This window comes from Entelurus aequoreus, linkage group LG16 (genome assembly GCF_033978785.1).
Source record: "Entelurus aequoreus isolate RoL-2023_Sb linkage group LG16, RoL_Eaeq_v1.1, whole genome shotgun sequence".
Classification (NCBI taxonomy): Eukaryota; Metazoa; Chordata; class Actinopteri; order Syngnathiformes; family Syngnathidae; genus Entelurus; species Entelurus aequoreus.
In genome coordinates, this window is record NC_084746.1 from 42,834,410 (window position 1) to 42,851,163 (window position 16,754).

Genomic DNA, 16,754 nt, shown 5'->3' on the forward strand with positions numbered 1-16,754 from the left:
TCTTTTCTGGACGTTTTGGTATTTTGACTGTACTGCACACCACAAAATGATTGTGATCAAATCGGATCAAATTGCTGACTGGCAGACCAGTGGTCCTTACCACTAGGGGCGCTAGTGAAACTTGTCGCGTTTTGGCCGCTCTTAGCTGGATAAAAATTACAGATCGTATTATTTTGACACATAACATCATAATTATTGATAACTTAGCGCTGCTTTACATTAGAAACAAATACACTGTAGACTTGAATTGATACAGTTGCCACAAAGGCTCATACACTGAGACATTTAGGTATTCAATAATGTTACAGTTTTAACACTTCCAACAGTATTTAGCTTACTTGATCTCAAATAAATGTATATACATCTGTTAAGTTAACATTAATAAAGTGGTTGCTCATGTTTTTTTTAAGTTGTCCTGAACGGAAATGTGTTTTTTGCATTTTTTCCATACCAAAAAAACCCCTTGGAACATTGATCGAAGCAAAATGAAGATTCAGCTCTTTTCTTTTATTTAGAACTTTTTAACAAAAGTTTACATTTTTGTATACATTATTGCTATGTTCCTTCCTCCACAACTTTTATTTGACATCATAGTTCAAAGATTAAGGCTATATGACAAGCTTTTTAGTTTAAACTGTCAGTAAAATATGGACACGTTGACTCATAAACTATTACTAACAATGAATTGATCATTGTCCTGAAGATTTATATTAATATTAATGATTAATATTTTGTGACTGATGAAATATATAAATTTTTTTATTTAACTTTATTCGGCAAGGTGTTGCCAACATGACAAGGAAAGAGTGCGGGTGCGTTAAATGTAACAACTACTCCAAGGACCATTGACTGGCCAAGACAGCAGATAGAAGACATGGACAACACAAACCAGGGGCCTTTTTCTAGTAAATATAGCCACCCACTCCCAAGGACGACCATCCACAGTATGATACTTTTTGTAACTTGCAACATAATGTGTTCATATATTAGCCTCCGCACAGCGAGGTTAGTTTCATGTGAAAATTATGTCATTTGGTTTAACGCAATCTTTTAAATTTAAACATGCAGCGCAATAAAAAAAAAGGATATGAAGAACTTTGACTTTTGTTTGTTTACTCAATGTATTATTACAATAAAGGAGAGGACTGTCAAATCTGTATAATATGCGACAGATTTCCCCTGTCTCGTGTGCCGCCAACCGAACCGAACTGTTACCCAGCATCACCTGTGTGTGTCGCAAAGTATCCACAGCCTGTAGAAATGTACGTACGGCCGCTATTTCCACGTCAACGTCAGTTTTGATCTATCTCAACTTTGCCATGAAAAGGGGCGTATGGCAGGTTTTTTTGCACACGCAAGCTTGTTACATGAGGCCTTAGACCAGCATCCGGTCCAGTGTCTTTAGCGCCCCTAGTGGTAGGGACCAGACAGCAACTTGATCCGATCTGCAATTCAATATACCGACAAATAATCACAATAATTAAGACGTGGTGTGCAATACAGTCAAAATAAAATGATCTCTAAAATTTATCCAGCTAATCGAGCTCCCAAAACGTCCAGAACCAAAAGGACATTGATGCCCCGAGTTGTAGGGACCACTGGTCCCAGGACAGACCGCGAAATCGGCTATAAACCCCTCTTGAACCATCCTCACCATAGAATGTTCTAAACGTGAGCTGTTGTGTAGGAACCATGATGCTGATGTTCTTGTTGACGCTGCCGACGCTCACATGTGGTCAGTTACACACACACACACACACACACACACACACACACACACACACACACACACACACACACACACACACACACACACACACACACACACACACACACACACACACACACACACACACACACACACACACACACACACACACACACACACACACACACTCTTGTATTTGTTACCTTCTTGAGACCTGCGAAAAATGCCTACCTCTTTAGGACCACTCTTTTTAGATATATGAAGATTTGTATTTACAACATTAATAATATATACAAACTATGCGAACATAAACAAGCTTGCTGTGAAAAATGAGTTGGAATTTCACAAGAAAAGTCACAATTTCACAAGAAAAACTTAGAACTTTGGCAGTAGTATAATACAAGTCATAATTTTACTCAACACAAGTCAAAATTTTACAAGAAAAACTGAACATTTGTGCAATATTATGATAAAAGTTGGAATTTTACTCAACAGTCGCAATCTTACAATTTTTTTTTAAAAATGTTTAAATTTTATTTAAAGAGTCATAATTTTACCCGACAAAAGTCAAAATTTCTTAAGAAACCTTAAAAAAATGTTGGCAACATTATAATAATAATCGGAATTTTTATTTGGAAAAATTATGACAAAGGTCATAATTTTACTCAAAAAATGTCACTATTTTACAAGAACAACAAAAAAAATTGGTAATGTTATAAACGTCAGAATTTTATATGACAAATGTCGCCATTGTGCATTAAAAAAGTATGTTTTTCGAATTTTTTGTTTGTAGTTGGTTTTTATTCTTCATTATTTACTTCAAGTTATTACAGTACATTTCAATTTCTTACACACACTTTTTATTACATATGTTGGCCAGAGGGGGAGCACTTCACATTTTTACACACACTTGTTATTTCATATGTTGACCATAGGGGGAGCACTTTTAAAACCGACACACAGTCAATTTGAAAAATCCCTCCTTTTTGGGACCACCCTAATGTTGATACGATTTCACCACCAGGGGTGCAAATAAGATCTGTATTTTTTGTAATGTGCTTAAGGCCGGTGACAAACGAGTCACAGACCACAGATGGCCCCTGTGCCGCACTTTGGGCAACCCAGCTGTAGAAGCCAACTGTTAATGGCCACTATAGTCTTAGTACTGTAGTGTATTTGTTCATCCTACGACCGCACCGGAAGTCGTAAAATCAGCTGTTCACCTGGCAGGTTTTTTCTGGGATGAATAGGGAAGTCCTTCTTTAGCTGCCGTCTTGTTTTATCATATATTGCTGCCTTTACACCTGTCAATGTTTACTTTTGTATGCACATTAAATCAACAATAAAATCCTGACTTTGGAGCAATGTTCACGGACTCTAGTATTTGGCTCTCTATTAGATGCAATGGTTTTCCGTATTGAGACCATGATTTGGGTCCTGACTTGTTCACCGGTCCTCATATGGAAGGTACTTTGCCTTGTTGATGTCCCAAGAATGGAAGCAATACAAGAACACACACACACACACAGTTCAAATGGACTTTTAGATTTTTTTGTGTACTTACTTCAGCTCAGTCCGTTGGCGCCCTCTTGTGTTCAGAGTGGGAAGACGGTTCTCCAGGTCACATGATGACAATGATGACGGGTGAGGTCCATGTTTTGATACAAGAACATCTCAGAGGGTTCTATTGTTGTGGCATGGTTCTGTTGTTGCAGACTGCCTGGGCGTGCGCTTCACATGGCTGCACGCCCTCTTCCAGAACCTTCCGTCAGTGGTGAGCTTCGCACTGAAGCTGCGCTGTGCGAGCGGGCTGTGTCTTGGTGACCTGGAGGACTATGGCTGTTCCTGCAGGTACCAGCCAGCTGGGGGCGCCGCCGACCCGCTGGACCTGTAGGTTACACTGTTTGAAACGTACGGTGGGGTGAAATTCTGACCAGGAGGAAATGATGTCTGTTCTTCATCTCTGCAGCTGCTGTGAGACTCACAGGCTGTGTTACCGCATCGCTGCCCCCTGCAGTCCACAGCCGGCGCCCCTTCCCAGCAACCTCACCTGTGAGGCCGCCAACACCACCTGTACCTCAGGTAGACGACTGCACCAAAAGTTTAAGCTAGCTGTTAGCCAACTAAGTTCTTGGCGCTGTCGGTGTTGAGATGGCGACTGGTGCCAGCGGACGCTGTGTGCATGTGACCAGGCTGCCATTCACTGCCTGACTCACAACACCTACAACCGCACCTTAAGAGGTGGCCACGCCTCCTCCTGCTCACCTGCCAACCAAACAGGTAACAATGTGTCACATACTAGCATTAAAGTACAAGATGAAGCTGACATGTCTTTAAAGTTAAAGTCCCCTTGTTCCACCCTCTGGGAGGTGAGGGGAGCAGTGAGCAGCAGCGGTAGCCGCACTTGGGAATGATTTTGGTGATTTAACCCTTGATGCTGAGTGCCAAGCAGGGAGGTAATGGGTCCCATTTGTTTAGTCTTTGGTATGACTCAGCCGGGGTTCGAACTCACGACCTACCGATCTCAGGGCGGACACTCTAACCACAAGGCCACTGAGCAGGCTTTATTTTGCAGACTTCCTGCTCGGCCAAGACGTCGCAGTTAACGAATCCCTCAGCTTCTTTCCTGCGTCAAACTCTTCCTACCTTACAGCAGGTAACAGGAATGAATGCTCATTACAATTATTAGAATAAGTCACATGTCGCTTCTGTTGTGTGTGCCTGCAGAAAAGTTGGACCTGGATGCAGTGGGCGGGGCCAACAACTACAGCCAGCAGATGGAAACGGACTCCATAACACCCCCTGCTGGTAGTAGATATGACTGTTTGAACGACCCAAAGAACATCACACTGACAGATTTCTGACTCCAGACCAGTGGGAGGCGCTCCAAGAGGAGGAAGAACAGGAAATGAACGGAACCGCTCGTGAGCTGGAAGAAGACAAGGCATCTGTCAGCGGCCCCCAGCAGCGAGGTCCCATAGCCGCCTTTGACAGTCACGCGCCAAAATTGTAGGAATTAGGAGTGCGGAAGTGTTTTTGCAGAACTGTGGTTGCATGACGACACACGGCAAGACGAGGAGGCGGAGTCATCTCTGGAAGGAGAATTGAGCGACGTGGCCACATCTCCGCCGGCACCGTTTTCAGTCGTCTCGCTGCAGAGAACCACGGCGTCGGCCTCTTCTGAGGAAGACCAGGATGAAGAGGATCATGACGCTGATGAAGACGGTGAGTCCAAAGTTCTAGTCTGACACGCATGTTGTGCTTCACAGTGAACTCTGTCCAGGTTCTAAGCACCCAACAACAACCACTTTGACCCCGCACACCACAGTGCAAAAAACACATGGGCTCAGCACGTCCACCAGAACCACACTACCTGAGGAGGACACACAGGACAGAACCAGAACCTCCACAGACAAAGTGGAGTGTGAGGACCAGGATGAGAATCCAGAATCAGAAGGTGAGTCTATTTTTTTCGAGTCGATTTACGAACTTAAGTGGTTTTTGAGCATGGTTCGTAAATCGAAGAGTTCGTATAGTGAAAAGAGTTACCCATGAGAAACAATGCAGACATGAATAATGGGTTCCAGTCCATATTTTGGTCAAGGTTTGTAAAATTTGAGCGCAATATAAAATGCTACACAGTACTGTATATCACACACACATAACACCGGGGTTATGGATCAACTCCATCCATCCATTTTCTACCGCTTATTCCCTTCGGGGTGTTATGGATCAACTTTCTATTTAAAAACAAGCAGAACTGTGCTGTATGCACTACTCTGGCAACATATGACACACAAGCCACCATGGTGCCCTCCCAAATGATCAGAAATCCTTAACCATATTGCTACAATAATCCATCCATCCATCCATTTTCTACCGCTTATTCCCTTCGGGGTCACGGGGGGCCCTGGAGCTATCTCAGCTACAATCGGGCGGAAGGCGGGGTACACCCTGGACAAGTCGCCACCTCATCGCAGGGCCAACACAGATAGACAGACAACATTCACACTCACATTTACACACTAGGGCCAATTTAGTGTTGCCAATCAACCTATCCCCAGGTGCATGTCTTTGGAGGTGGGAGGAAGCCGGAGTACCCGGAGGGAACCCACGCAGTCACGGGGAGGACATGCAAACTCCACACAGAAAGATCCAGAGGCCGGGATTGAACTCACGACTACTCAGGACCTTCGTATTGTGAGGCAGACGCACTAACCCTTCTGCCACCGTGCTGCCCCGCTACAATAATAATAAACTTTTTAAAAAGTATAATCCACCCTCTTCGACAAGGAGCTGAATTAAAAGGAGCAGGCAGAGGAAGAGAGAAAGACGTGGGTGCGGGGCTGGTCTGTTGGCTTTTTAGGACTCGTTTTGGGTTAGCAAAAATAACAAACCTATTCAAAAGAGGAAAAAACACTCAAAAGGCACACATACTGAAGCGCTGACAAGTGAGTAAGTCTTGTGTAGAAAGTGAGTAGAAGGCTCCGCTTCCGCTACAATGATACATGTCTGCAGGCACGGAAATGAATGACATAATGAGGCGTTCGGACACAGACATGGTTCGCACACAGATGCATACCTGGGCCGATACAAAAGTTTGCATAATCAAAAAGTTGGGAAATAGAGGGGCTCGTAAACAGAGGTTCCGCTGTAAATGGATGACGATCGCCAAGACAACAGTCTATTGTCAGTTGTCCATGTTTGTTCCTCAGACCAGGAGGGAGGTCACAAGAGGGCCGTGCCGTTCTTCACGTGGTCCCTGCCGGACTCAGCCGGTCTAACAGAAGTCCAGACCGAGTCGAACGGTCCAGGTAAATGAGAACATTTGCTGGCGCTCTCCTTGAAGCCAAGGTGTACCTTCTGGTGTTTATTCCACAGATTGCAGCACCACCTCCTTCTACGTGTATGCCAAAGACGGGCGAGCACGGCGCTCCATGCCGGCGCTGGGCGAGATGCTGCTCTGTCTGACCGGGCGATGTCCGCACGAGTACGAGAAGTACGGCTGCTATTGCGGCCAGGAGGGCGGTGGCCAACCTGTGGATCGCCTGGACAGGTAGAAGAGACTTTGTTACTAAGTGTCTGCTTTCCACTCGGGACTTTGCTTGTGTTCTCCTGCCAGGTGTTGCTTCTTTCACCGGTGTTGTCTCAAGAAGACCCGCTCGCTGGGCTGTGGCGCCGACAGGAAGCTGAGTTCGCACGTGTCGTGCACAGACAGGAAGCCGCGATGTGAGTCCAAAGCAGATGCTTGGTGTTATTGCTGCGAACTTACCACGTCATGCTGTGTTCAGGTCAGGGCGTGTCCGTGTGTGACAGGCTGCAGTGCTCGTGCCACAGAACCACCGCCGAGTGCATGGCGGCGGCCCGCCTTGACCACAGTCTGCCGGCACCGCCCAAATGCGGTGGCCCCGCGCCCCTCTGCCGCCGTGTCAGCAGACCCCCCAGCAACCCCAGACTTCCATCTCAGTCTAGCGAAGAGCAGCTGGGCGGGGACTCCGGCTTGGCGGAGCTGGACACGCCTCTTGCACATGGACGCAATGACAGGTGAAACAAAATGATCGAGGTTTTAGTTCCTAAATTGACATCATGAATAAAAAGCTCTCTGATTGGCCGCTGCCTAGCAACAGACATACGTTACGTGATCCTTTGATCTTGTTTTGTCCTCAGCGAGGAAAGTGTAGAGAAGCCTCAAACTCCTCCCCCTCACAGCTATCAAGGAGGGGTCACCCATCGTGCGATACAAAGCCACACCCACAGGCCGAGTGCAGGTCTGAACCAAGGGAGGCCGGACGAGGAAGATGAGGAAGAAGAAGAAGAGGAGGAGGAAGAAGATGAGTAAAATTGAAAGCAAAGAAATGAAACACATTTTTGAAGAAAAAAAAAAAAAGTACTTTTAGATTTGTGCAACTTGAGCGCTCTGATGGGCTGATGTCACTGAAGACTGGTGCTCAAATATCAACTTTATTACTTTACTGACGTCAAACAAACATTTTTCACGAAGATTGCCGCCGACATGGAAAACTTTTTTTTGACTAAGTCAGAAGTACCCTGTGACAAGCAGTGCTGAGTTTGGCCTCGGCGCCATCTAGTGCTTAAAATCACGACGGACATTTCGTACACATGAATGGGTCTTGAATGCAGCATGGTGGAGCACAGATCTGTGGGCATCGATCGGCGGTTACTCTACAACAGTACATCTAAAGAGCCCAGAGTGATGGAGAAAACATTCTCGAAGTGTTAGCAACATAGTGCAATAAAATACTTTCATCTGGTAGGCAGTGATAGAAAAATAGACAATCTAGTGCTAAAATTACATTTATCTTGCCTAACTTAAATCTTGGTACTAATTTTCTACTGCATCAAATAAAAGTCTATTTGTCTTACAGCATCTGTTGAAGCGCTATTCAAACATTCATTTAGATTCCAGCTTTTATTTTGAAATCCTGGCCAACCATCTGACAACTTCCTGCTCACAATCTTTATTGATCTCTACCTTTGCACTGCTGACTCAGCGTCCTGATTGTTACGTTGACGCTGTGGAAAGTTCTGTCAGACGAGTCCCTCACACTCTCCTACACAATACCATTAGCTGTAGCTCCGCCCCCTGTCAGTCAAACTCTACTCGTCTTTATACCTCTTTTCATCTCCGTGATTCTCAAAAGTCCAAACATGAAATGTTGTCAGTGAATGCATCTTATAAGAGCATGCACGTGGGAGCGCACTGTGGAGGCGATGGGCGTGGTGGCGAATGATTGAAAGGCGAGCTTCTACAATCAATCATTATTAATTTGGCTCAGTAAGTTGACACTTTCTGATGAATGTCATTTTCAAGTGCTGCTTCCCCCCAAGGGGCTGCATCAGGTTTCCATGGTGACCGTCTCAATAGACACAAAGGTCTGGAAACTTCATCTCGTATACGGGCACAGACTGGTTCTGGGCGTGGCCTGATGACACTGACACCACTCCGGAAGGACTGGGCGGCGGCCTGTAAGGGGCGGGGACAACGGGGGGTCATATGACCTGAGCATTTTGACGCTTGTCAGTGTGTCGTGTGATTAGCTTTTTGCTATGCTCGCATCATGACGACATGATGAACCTTTTGAAAGACCACTGACCTGATGGTGAGTTCAAAGATGTGCGCCAAACGCTCGTTCAGCATGTTGGCCTGTGCAAAGACACACATCAGCAGACACATCACATGAACAACTTTTAACAAAATCACGCTGTAGTACCTTCGACTCGCAGTGGGCGGCGAGCTCTTCAAACGGAGCTTTCTGGAATTTCTCCATCACCTGACGTCTCCGCTCGCGTTCCTGCTCCTCTAGGCCGCTTGTGTCTGAGCATTACACGCACGCACATCATCAGAGGGTGTTGTAATGGAGGTGTGCATTAGCGGGCTTGCATCTTACCGATGGCTTTCTTCAGGGTCTCAAAGGTGATCTCCTCAGCTAGCTGTGACTGCAAACACACAGGAAGGTGTGAAATACACGTGCCATTAGAGACGTCCCACCAGCGCTCATTGAAGTGGACCTGGACCAGTTCTGAGCAGAAGCACGTCTTTAGAACTGACCTTATCAGGAAGATTATTGGACATGATGTCCACTTGCAATGAGACGGTGTCCACAAAACTCTTCCTCCGGGTAAGGCGGTCTTCATCTGCAGAACGAGGACACCACACAGTGAAGACATCATCAAAATCACAAAAAATAACTTCGGCTCTGTTTCTTCTTGAGGTAACCAGGTACACCGTGTACAATAATTCATAATGTAGTATATTTGAGGATGAGTGTAGTCTTTGAACAATGACAGAACTCTGTCAATCCAAAATATTATTTAAGTTCACGCCATTTCTGGACATTCAACAGTCATCTCCAAAGTAGGCCTGGGCGATATATCGATTTTTTGTTCCATACGATTGAAAAAATCTCCCTTTCTTCCTTAGGGAGATTCACAAACCTAGCAAAACATGGCTAATGCTAACAGTAACGAGAGCAAGACTTTGTTCCAAAGAAAAGAAAAGTGTTGTTAGTGCCTACAAGCGTGGAACAAATCACTGCACAAGTTTATGGAAAAAAAGACAGCAGAACAACAAACTTATTCCTGCATCTAAAACCGAAGCCTCCGGTCGAGTGCGGGAAATGCAGCTGTTTACGAGTCGAACAAGACCGTAATAACAAACTCCCGCTAAAAGCAGCTCACTGTGGTGCAATCATTTACACAAAGTAACATGTATGATGATCAGTGTTTTGGTGTAACGTGGCACGCTACTTTTGATGAGGTTTTATTTAAACATGACAGCGTCTGAAGCGCAACAAGTTCAATGCAAGAAATACCTTTTTACTAATGAAAGAAACAGCCAGCACTGAACACGAAAATGAACTTGATATCAAATAGAAATAGGCAATATGACACAGAGCAGGCAACAAACACACGCACACGTACCGTATTTTTCGGCGTATAAGTCGCTCCGGAGTATAAGTCGCACCGACCGAAAATGCATAATAAAGAAGGAAAAAAAACATATAGAAGTCGCACTGGAGTGTAAGTCGCATTTTTTGGGGAAATTTATTTGATAAAACCCTAAAACCCAACACCAAGAATAGACATTTGAAAGGAAATAAAAAATAAATACAGAATAGTGAACAACAGGCTGAATAAGTGTACGTTATATGACGCATAAATAACCAACTGACAACGTGCCTGGTATGTTAACGTAACATATTATGGTAAGAGTTATTCAAATAACTATAACACATAGAACATGCTATACGTTTACCAAACAATCTGTCACTCCTAATCGCTAAATCCGATGAAATCTTATACGTCTAGTCTCTTACGTGAATGAGCTAAATAATATTATTTGATATTTTACGGTAATGTGTTAATAATTTCACACATAAGTCGCTCCTGAGTATAAGTCACACCCCCGGCCAAACTATGAAAAAAACTGTGACTTATAGTCCGAAAAATACGGTACACACTATTACGGTCTACGAGGGAACAAATCAATGATTACAGTGACAAGCTTCAGTTTGCAATCCAAACAATACCCCCTTTGTGGAACAGAAGATGTGACAACCATGAAAGCATAATCAATCTCTTTATTAACCAATGGTACCACAATCTAGTAAAAACATTCAACACAGCACTGTAACTACCAACAAACTGCAACTGCTAAGCTGATAAACACAAGTGAGCTGCTGCTCTGTCTGGGCGCTGACTTCACTTGGCAAAAGGCACCGCCTTTTAAAGGTACACACTCACACTCTGCTCCAATATGAAAAGTTTCTCAACTGCAAAAGCCAGATATTGGAATTTATTTTAAAGTAACGCAATAATTACAACTTTCCCTAGTAATTAATTACATTTGTTAAATAATAATTCATTAGCAATTCAATTATTTGTTTACCATGTATGATGAGAAAGAAGCCCAGTGGAGAGAGATCACTAAAGCAGTCGCTCTGCACACCGCCGAGATGTGCGACTGAAAAAGCCGGCGTTTATCCACTAACTGAAACTTTAGTCTTCTCAATGTTTTACTTGATCATTTATTTGCATACAATAAATATTACTACATTTTATTTACAGAAGTATTTTATTCAAGACAGAAGTATTGCTTTCCAGAGGAAGCTCTCAATTAAATTCTTTGAAAATTATTCCATTTAAAGTACAATTTATATTTGGTCTAAAAAGAACAACATTATTCAAATTAGAATTTTGCTAAGAATAAGATACACTCATTTCAATCTAGTAGTTTTTGATTAAAAAAAATACTAAAAGGTTATCACTGTCATTTGTATTCAATGGTTCCTTTAAAAAGTAGGGAAAAAAAACAAATACATGTTTTTGTGATATAAAAGCTTTGAAAATGATCACTCAAAAAGTCTAACCCTAACTGTAATATAACTCAAAATCTAACCCAACCTGAAAGTACCTTCTACATCCCCAATAATGGAATACTCACCATATGTCCAGTACAGGTGCGCCGCGAGAACAAACGATCAGAGTGGTGGCGTTAACGTAGCAAACAAGAAGTGACTAAACGATGGGAACATCTAAAAGGTTCTGTGGGTTCTACTGCCTGTCACTGTCCTACAGTTGCTATGGTTACCTTGTGACGTCTGTTTGCACCTGTGCAGAATTTTTCCCACTGTGTAAAGCACTGAGAGAGGAAAACAACAATCAGATGTTCTTTTGCAGTCTGGAATCTTCCAGAACTTTGCAGACTTTTACACAGAAAGAACTTGGATTGGACTTCACGGTTGTTTTCAGGCCTATCCCATGTGAGGCATACTGTGCGTGACCGGATAAGACTAAAGAGAAGCACTGATGGTGACTTGTATTTGTACCTGTGACTTGAGGGACGTAAGGGATGGACAGTCTCTCAGCGTTGTATCCTGGACCAGCCAGGCACTCGGTTATCTCAGTGGTCTGGAAGTACAGCGCTCGCTCCTCCTTATCCAAACACTCAGGAAGGCTGTAAGACAAAATGGCGAAAGCGTCATTTTCTCCAAAGCTGCAAAGTTGAAAAAAAAATTCAAAATCAGGACGCATACGTGCACTTGTCCCTAAAGATATGCTCTGGCAGAAGATATGGTGCGTCCATGTTCCTCAGCTCAATCACCTGAAAGCGAGAAGGCAAGGACCCGTCAACGCACAGTACAGCGGAAGATTCCGAGGGGATGGGAGTCACCTTGCTGACGTGCTGGCAGAAAGACGGGTTGGCAATCATCTGGCTCAGGAAGTTGAGGTATGCCGCCACCAATGCCATCACGCCGCAGCGGAGAGACATAGACATGTTCTCCTCATTGGCCAGCACCATATCCTGGCGACACATTCGATGATTCCACCTAATGCTACCAGTCACGTGACCAGCAAGTTTCTAGAAAGCTCCATCACCTGCAAAGCGATGTTGAGTCGGATGAGGTCGATGACCACTTCTTCGCTGGCGAGCTCGATGGTGAGGATGGCAAGTGTGGTGAAGAGCAGTTCAAAGTTCTTGTGCACGTTGTCTTCCTCCTTGCAGCCCAGGTAGATGTGGCGGTACAGCTGCTGGCCGTGCTGCAGTGGGGGGAACCATACAATAATGTGATGGTCGGTATCCATAGCAACAGACTATAGTGACCAACCTTCTTCATGAAGGCCACATCCTGCTTGGAGATCTTTTCTCTCTTGATCTTCAGTGCAGCCACGTTGGGAATGATCCTTCAGAAGACATTTCGCATTATTTAAGGTACTACCTGCAAGAGGTACCTGAAGTTACTACCTGATGCCGCGCAGTTTAGCTCGGTTGTCATGGCGATCGATGATGTTGTGCAGGATCTCCAGCACAAGCTGCCTTAGCTCACCATCCTCCATGAGGGAGATGGAGAAGAGCGGGTCCAGGAAGGGTGGGGGGAGCGCAGCCGCCATGGACTTGGACTTAAAGCCTGACGTGACCTAGGGGTGGGGTCAGGGTGTGTGATTAACAGTCAACAAACATGGCACCTAGCGTTAACAAGCACAGGTCAGTGTCCACCTTAATCCTGCAAGACGCCGCAGTACTTCGCCCCTTTTTTTTGGGACGCGGTTCACATGACAAGGCTAGCACACGTGGCAGCTGCACATACTTTAACTACTCTGACCTTTAACTTCTCCTCTAGCTCCACACTGAGGCCAGGTGGCACTGAGGAGAAATGAATGAGGACAGACGGCTGCTGGGATGAGGATGCATCTGTGTGTGTGTGTGTGTGTGTGTGTGTGTGTGTGTGTGTGTGTGTGTGTGTGTGTGTGTGTGTGTGTACACATACCGTATAAGTGTGTGTGTACATATAAGGGGTGTAAAAAAAAAATATTTTTGAATGACTCGCGATTCTTATTTGTAACAATTCCTAATTGAAAAAATATATATTATTATTTTCTTTTAATCTGTCCTAATCAGCCACTCAGGCAAATCATATTGCTGTACAGATTTACTTTCGAAATGAGAAGTGTCGGATATTTCTCTTGTTACCTTATTTGTATTTGACTTTATTAAATGTTTGGGTAAAATGTTATTAAAGAAAACCAGCTTTGGTTTTAAGTTATATAGAAATGTATCAGTGCTGTTTATTTTATGGAGGAAAGTAGTTAATCATAGAAACTGGCACAAAATGTTATTAAAAACGTATCGAGAATTGATTCTAAATCCAATCAAATGATGTGGTACCCAAAGATTCACAGCCCTATTGGTTGAGCCTCAATTGGTCAGCTGTTAATATTTGTATTTCAAAATGCAGAAATAAGGGGAAAACAAGGGATTTTTATCACCCTCCTCTCATCATGCTTGAGATTTTTAATGCTGGTTCACATCATTTCTTCCTATGTGTGATCTGTTAAAATCAGTGTCACAAATCTTACAGAAATGAGTTTGTCTGAAGCTGCTCTTTATATAACATAATAAGCCTCCTGATTTGTAGAAATTTATCCAAAGTGCTTTGCCTGAGTCCGCCATTGTAGTCAATAAGCTCCTTCTTTTTTCTATCCTCTTGTTGTGGGGCAGACTGGCTCTTACATGCACATACATGCAAGGTCCGCTGTTGCCATTTCTAAAACAAAGTAGCATATAATTATAACTTATATCTGTCAGTAGACTCGCTGTGTAAGCGCTAAAAACTACAACATGACAGGGAGAAGATGCAGTCAAAGTGGAGCCATGGAATTAAGACCGCTCACCAAATGGTGCATTCTGAAGAGACGGTCTGTAAAACAAACTATGCAAAATTTTGACCAAAAGACACCATTACATGTTATGTAGACCACAACAAAAATCATAATATGACCCCTTTAAGTGTAAGTATATTATAACATTGTACTTAAAACACTCAAAATAGTGAGTGTGCTGTGATGGACACTACAAAGCCATCTTTGCTATGGGACACAGTCAGTATACTTTGAAGTGTACTGACGGACATATTCCATGTGGCGAAGAGTGATCAGACTGTTTTAAGACAAACTCTAATCTAAACATCTAATTTCTAAACAAAATAATTGGTGGGCTCAAAATAAAATCACTGAATTCAAATAAATACTTGTGAGAATGAAGACGTACATTATTGATTTTTAACGTTTTAAGGACTCACCATGATGAGCGAGCTGAGCAGCATGGTCTGGATCCGTTTGGTTCCTTGATGCCTGGGAAAACAGACAAGATGATGTTATGGTAGCAAGAAACACTCACTCCTTGGGGCAAATGGGGGGCAGGGGGAGGGAATAGTAGGGGGTGGGCGTTGCTGTTGAGGCTGGGGGATAATCTTGTTGCGGAAGGAGGATTAGCTGTTAGCACTGCTGATGGATTAGCATCCCTCTCTCTGGTCCGGACGTCAACTCAGCGGGACGTCCTGGAGGTGATGTGAGAACGCTGTGGCTAGATGGTGTGTCCTCCATTCTCCTCACTGAACATGGCTTTAAGTGAATGGGGGGAATAGCTACTTACGCTTTATTTCAAGTTTGAGGCTCAAAGTGAAACATGCTCAAGTTAAAAAAGACAGGTCCTAATAACTGTATGAACATGTCTGTCAGCGTCCTGCCTTGTGTTATAAAAACATGCTAATTTAAACAGCCTGGAGAACCAATAGGTGGACCGCTCTGATGTGCGCTATTGCAGCAGTCTTGCACTTATTTTACTCATCAAAGCAACAAAAAACAAATCGAGGCTTTTTTGGAATTGAATTAATGGATTTATTTAAAGAATCATTGCAGCCCTAACACATCTATGGTAAAGATCAGTTGGGCTTGGTAGCTTATTCGTCGGACACGGACTGTTGTCGTATTTTACGCTTCATAATGCGTCACACATTTTCAATGGGAGACAGGTCTGGACTACAGGCAAGCCAGTGTAGTACCCGCACTCTTTAACTACGGAGCCACGCTGTTGTAACACGTGCAGAATGTTGCTTGGCATTGTCTTGCTGAAATAAGCAGGGGCGTCCATGAAAAAGACGTTGCTTGGATGGCAACATATGTTGCTCCAAAACCTGTATGTACCTTTCAGCATTAATGGTGCCTTCACAGATGTGTAAATTACCCATGCCTTGGGCACTAATACACCCCCATACCATTACAGATGCTGGCTTTTGAACTTTGCGCCTATAACAGTCCGGGTGGTTCTTTTCCTCTTTGGTCCGGCGGACACAATGTCCACAGTTTCCAAAACAATTTGAAATGTGGACTCGTCAGACCACACAGCACTTTTCCACTTTGCATGAGTCCATCTTACATGAGCTCGGGCGTAGCAAAGCCGGCAGCGTTTCTGGGTGTTGTTGATAAATGGCTTACGCTTTGCATAGTAAAGTTTTAACTTGCACTTACAAATGTAGCGACGAACTGTAGTTACTGACACTGGTTTTCTGAAGTGTTCCTGAGCCCATGTGGTGATATCCTTTACACACTGATGTCGCTTTTTGATGAAATACCGCCTGAGGGATCGAAGGTCACTGGCATTCAATGTTGGTTTTTGGCCTTGCCGCTTACGTGCAGTGATTTCTCCAGATTCTCTGAACTTTTTGATGATATTACCGACCATAGATGGTGAAATTCCTAAATTCCTTGCAATAGGTCGTTGAGATATGTTGTTCTTAAACTGTTCAACAGTTTGAGTGGTGACCCTCGCCCCATCCTTGTTTGTGAATGACTGAGCATTTCATGGAAGCTGCTTTTATACCCAATCATGGCACCCACCTGTTCCAAATTAGCCTGTTCACCTGTGGGATGTTCCAAATAAGTGTTTGATGAGCATTCCTCAACTTTCTCAGTCTTTTTTTTTCCCATTTGTGCCAGCTTTATTGAAACATGTTGCAGGCATCAAATTCCCAAAAATAAAGGTTACCAGTTTGAACGTTAAATATCTTGTCTTTGCAGTGTATTCAATTGAATATAGGTTGAAAAGGATTTGCGAATCATTGTATTCTGTTTTTATTTACGATTTACACAACGTGCCAACTTCACTGGTTTTGGGTTTTGTACATATACATACACATATATACAAACACACACATACATATACCCAGGCTCACACATTCGCGCACAC

General features: G+C 43.6%; 2 protein-coding genes across 7 annotated transcripts in view; one reads left to right on the forward strand and one right to left on the reverse strand.

The window, feature by feature from the left end:
* The window catches only part of oc90 (otoconin 90), an 8,274-nt gene extending 185 nt beyond the window's left edge, over positions 1–8,089 (forward strand). Inside the window, exons 2-16 of the mRNA XM_062023037.1 lie at positions 1,688–1,735; positions 3,308–3,352; positions 3,424–3,598; positions 3,678–3,790; positions 3,860–3,988; positions 4,284–4,364; positions 4,436–4,516; positions 4,579–4,680; positions 4,751–4,933; positions 4,992–5,165; positions 6,424–6,522; positions 6,590–6,764; positions 6,831–6,937; positions 7,000–7,252; positions 7,376–8,089. Of these exons, the coding sequence (XP_061879021.1) occupies positions 1,693–1,735; positions 3,308–3,352; positions 3,424–3,598; positions 3,678–3,790; positions 3,860–3,988; positions 4,284–4,364; positions 4,436–4,516; positions 4,579–4,680; positions 4,751–4,933; positions 4,992–5,165; positions 6,424–6,522; positions 6,590–6,764; positions 6,831–6,937; positions 7,000–7,252; positions 7,376–7,547 (1,932 nt within the window). The 5' untranslated portion in view covers positions 1,688–1,692 and the 3' untranslated portion in view covers positions 7,548–8,089. The remainder of the gene's footprint in view (positions 1–1,687; positions 1,736–3,307; positions 3,353–3,423; positions 3,599–3,677; positions 3,791–3,859; positions 3,989–4,283; positions 4,365–4,435; positions 4,517–4,578; positions 4,681–4,750; positions 4,934–4,991; positions 5,166–6,423; positions 6,523–6,589; positions 6,765–6,830; positions 6,938–6,999; positions 7,253–7,375) is intronic.
* Positions 7,590–16,754, reverse strand: part of LOC133631040 (protein EFR3 homolog A-like) — a 72,134-nt gene continuing 62,969 nt past the window's right edge. For 2 of the 6 annotated variants that reach the window (XM_062023032.1, XM_062023030.1), the window contains exons 13-25: positions 14,809–14,860; positions 12,975–13,147; positions 12,838–12,913; positions 12,608–12,769; positions 12,402–12,533; positions 12,265–12,332; positions 12,058–12,185; positions 11,820–11,870; positions 9,279–9,364; positions 9,118–9,166; positions 8,941–9,044; positions 8,824–8,873; positions 7,590–8,693 (exon numbers count right to left, since the gene is read on the reverse strand). In XM_062023032.1, coding sequence (XP_061879016.1) covers positions 8,588–8,693; positions 8,824–8,873; positions 8,941–9,044; positions 9,118–9,166; positions 9,279–9,364; positions 11,820–11,870; positions 12,058–12,185; positions 12,265–12,332; positions 12,402–12,533; positions 12,608–12,769; positions 12,838–12,913; positions 12,975–13,147; positions 14,809–14,860 — 1,237 coding nt within the window. In that variant the 3' untranslated portion in view covers positions 7,590–8,587. The remainder of the gene's footprint in view (positions 8,694–8,823; positions 8,874–8,940; positions 9,045–9,117; positions 9,167–9,278; positions 9,365–11,819; positions 11,871–12,057; positions 12,186–12,264; positions 12,333–12,401; positions 12,534–12,607; positions 12,770–12,837; positions 12,914–12,974; positions 13,148–14,808; positions 14,861–16,754) is intronic. The other 4 variants (XM_062023031.1, XM_062023035.1, XM_062023034.1 and 1 more) reach the window with 4 other exon arrangements.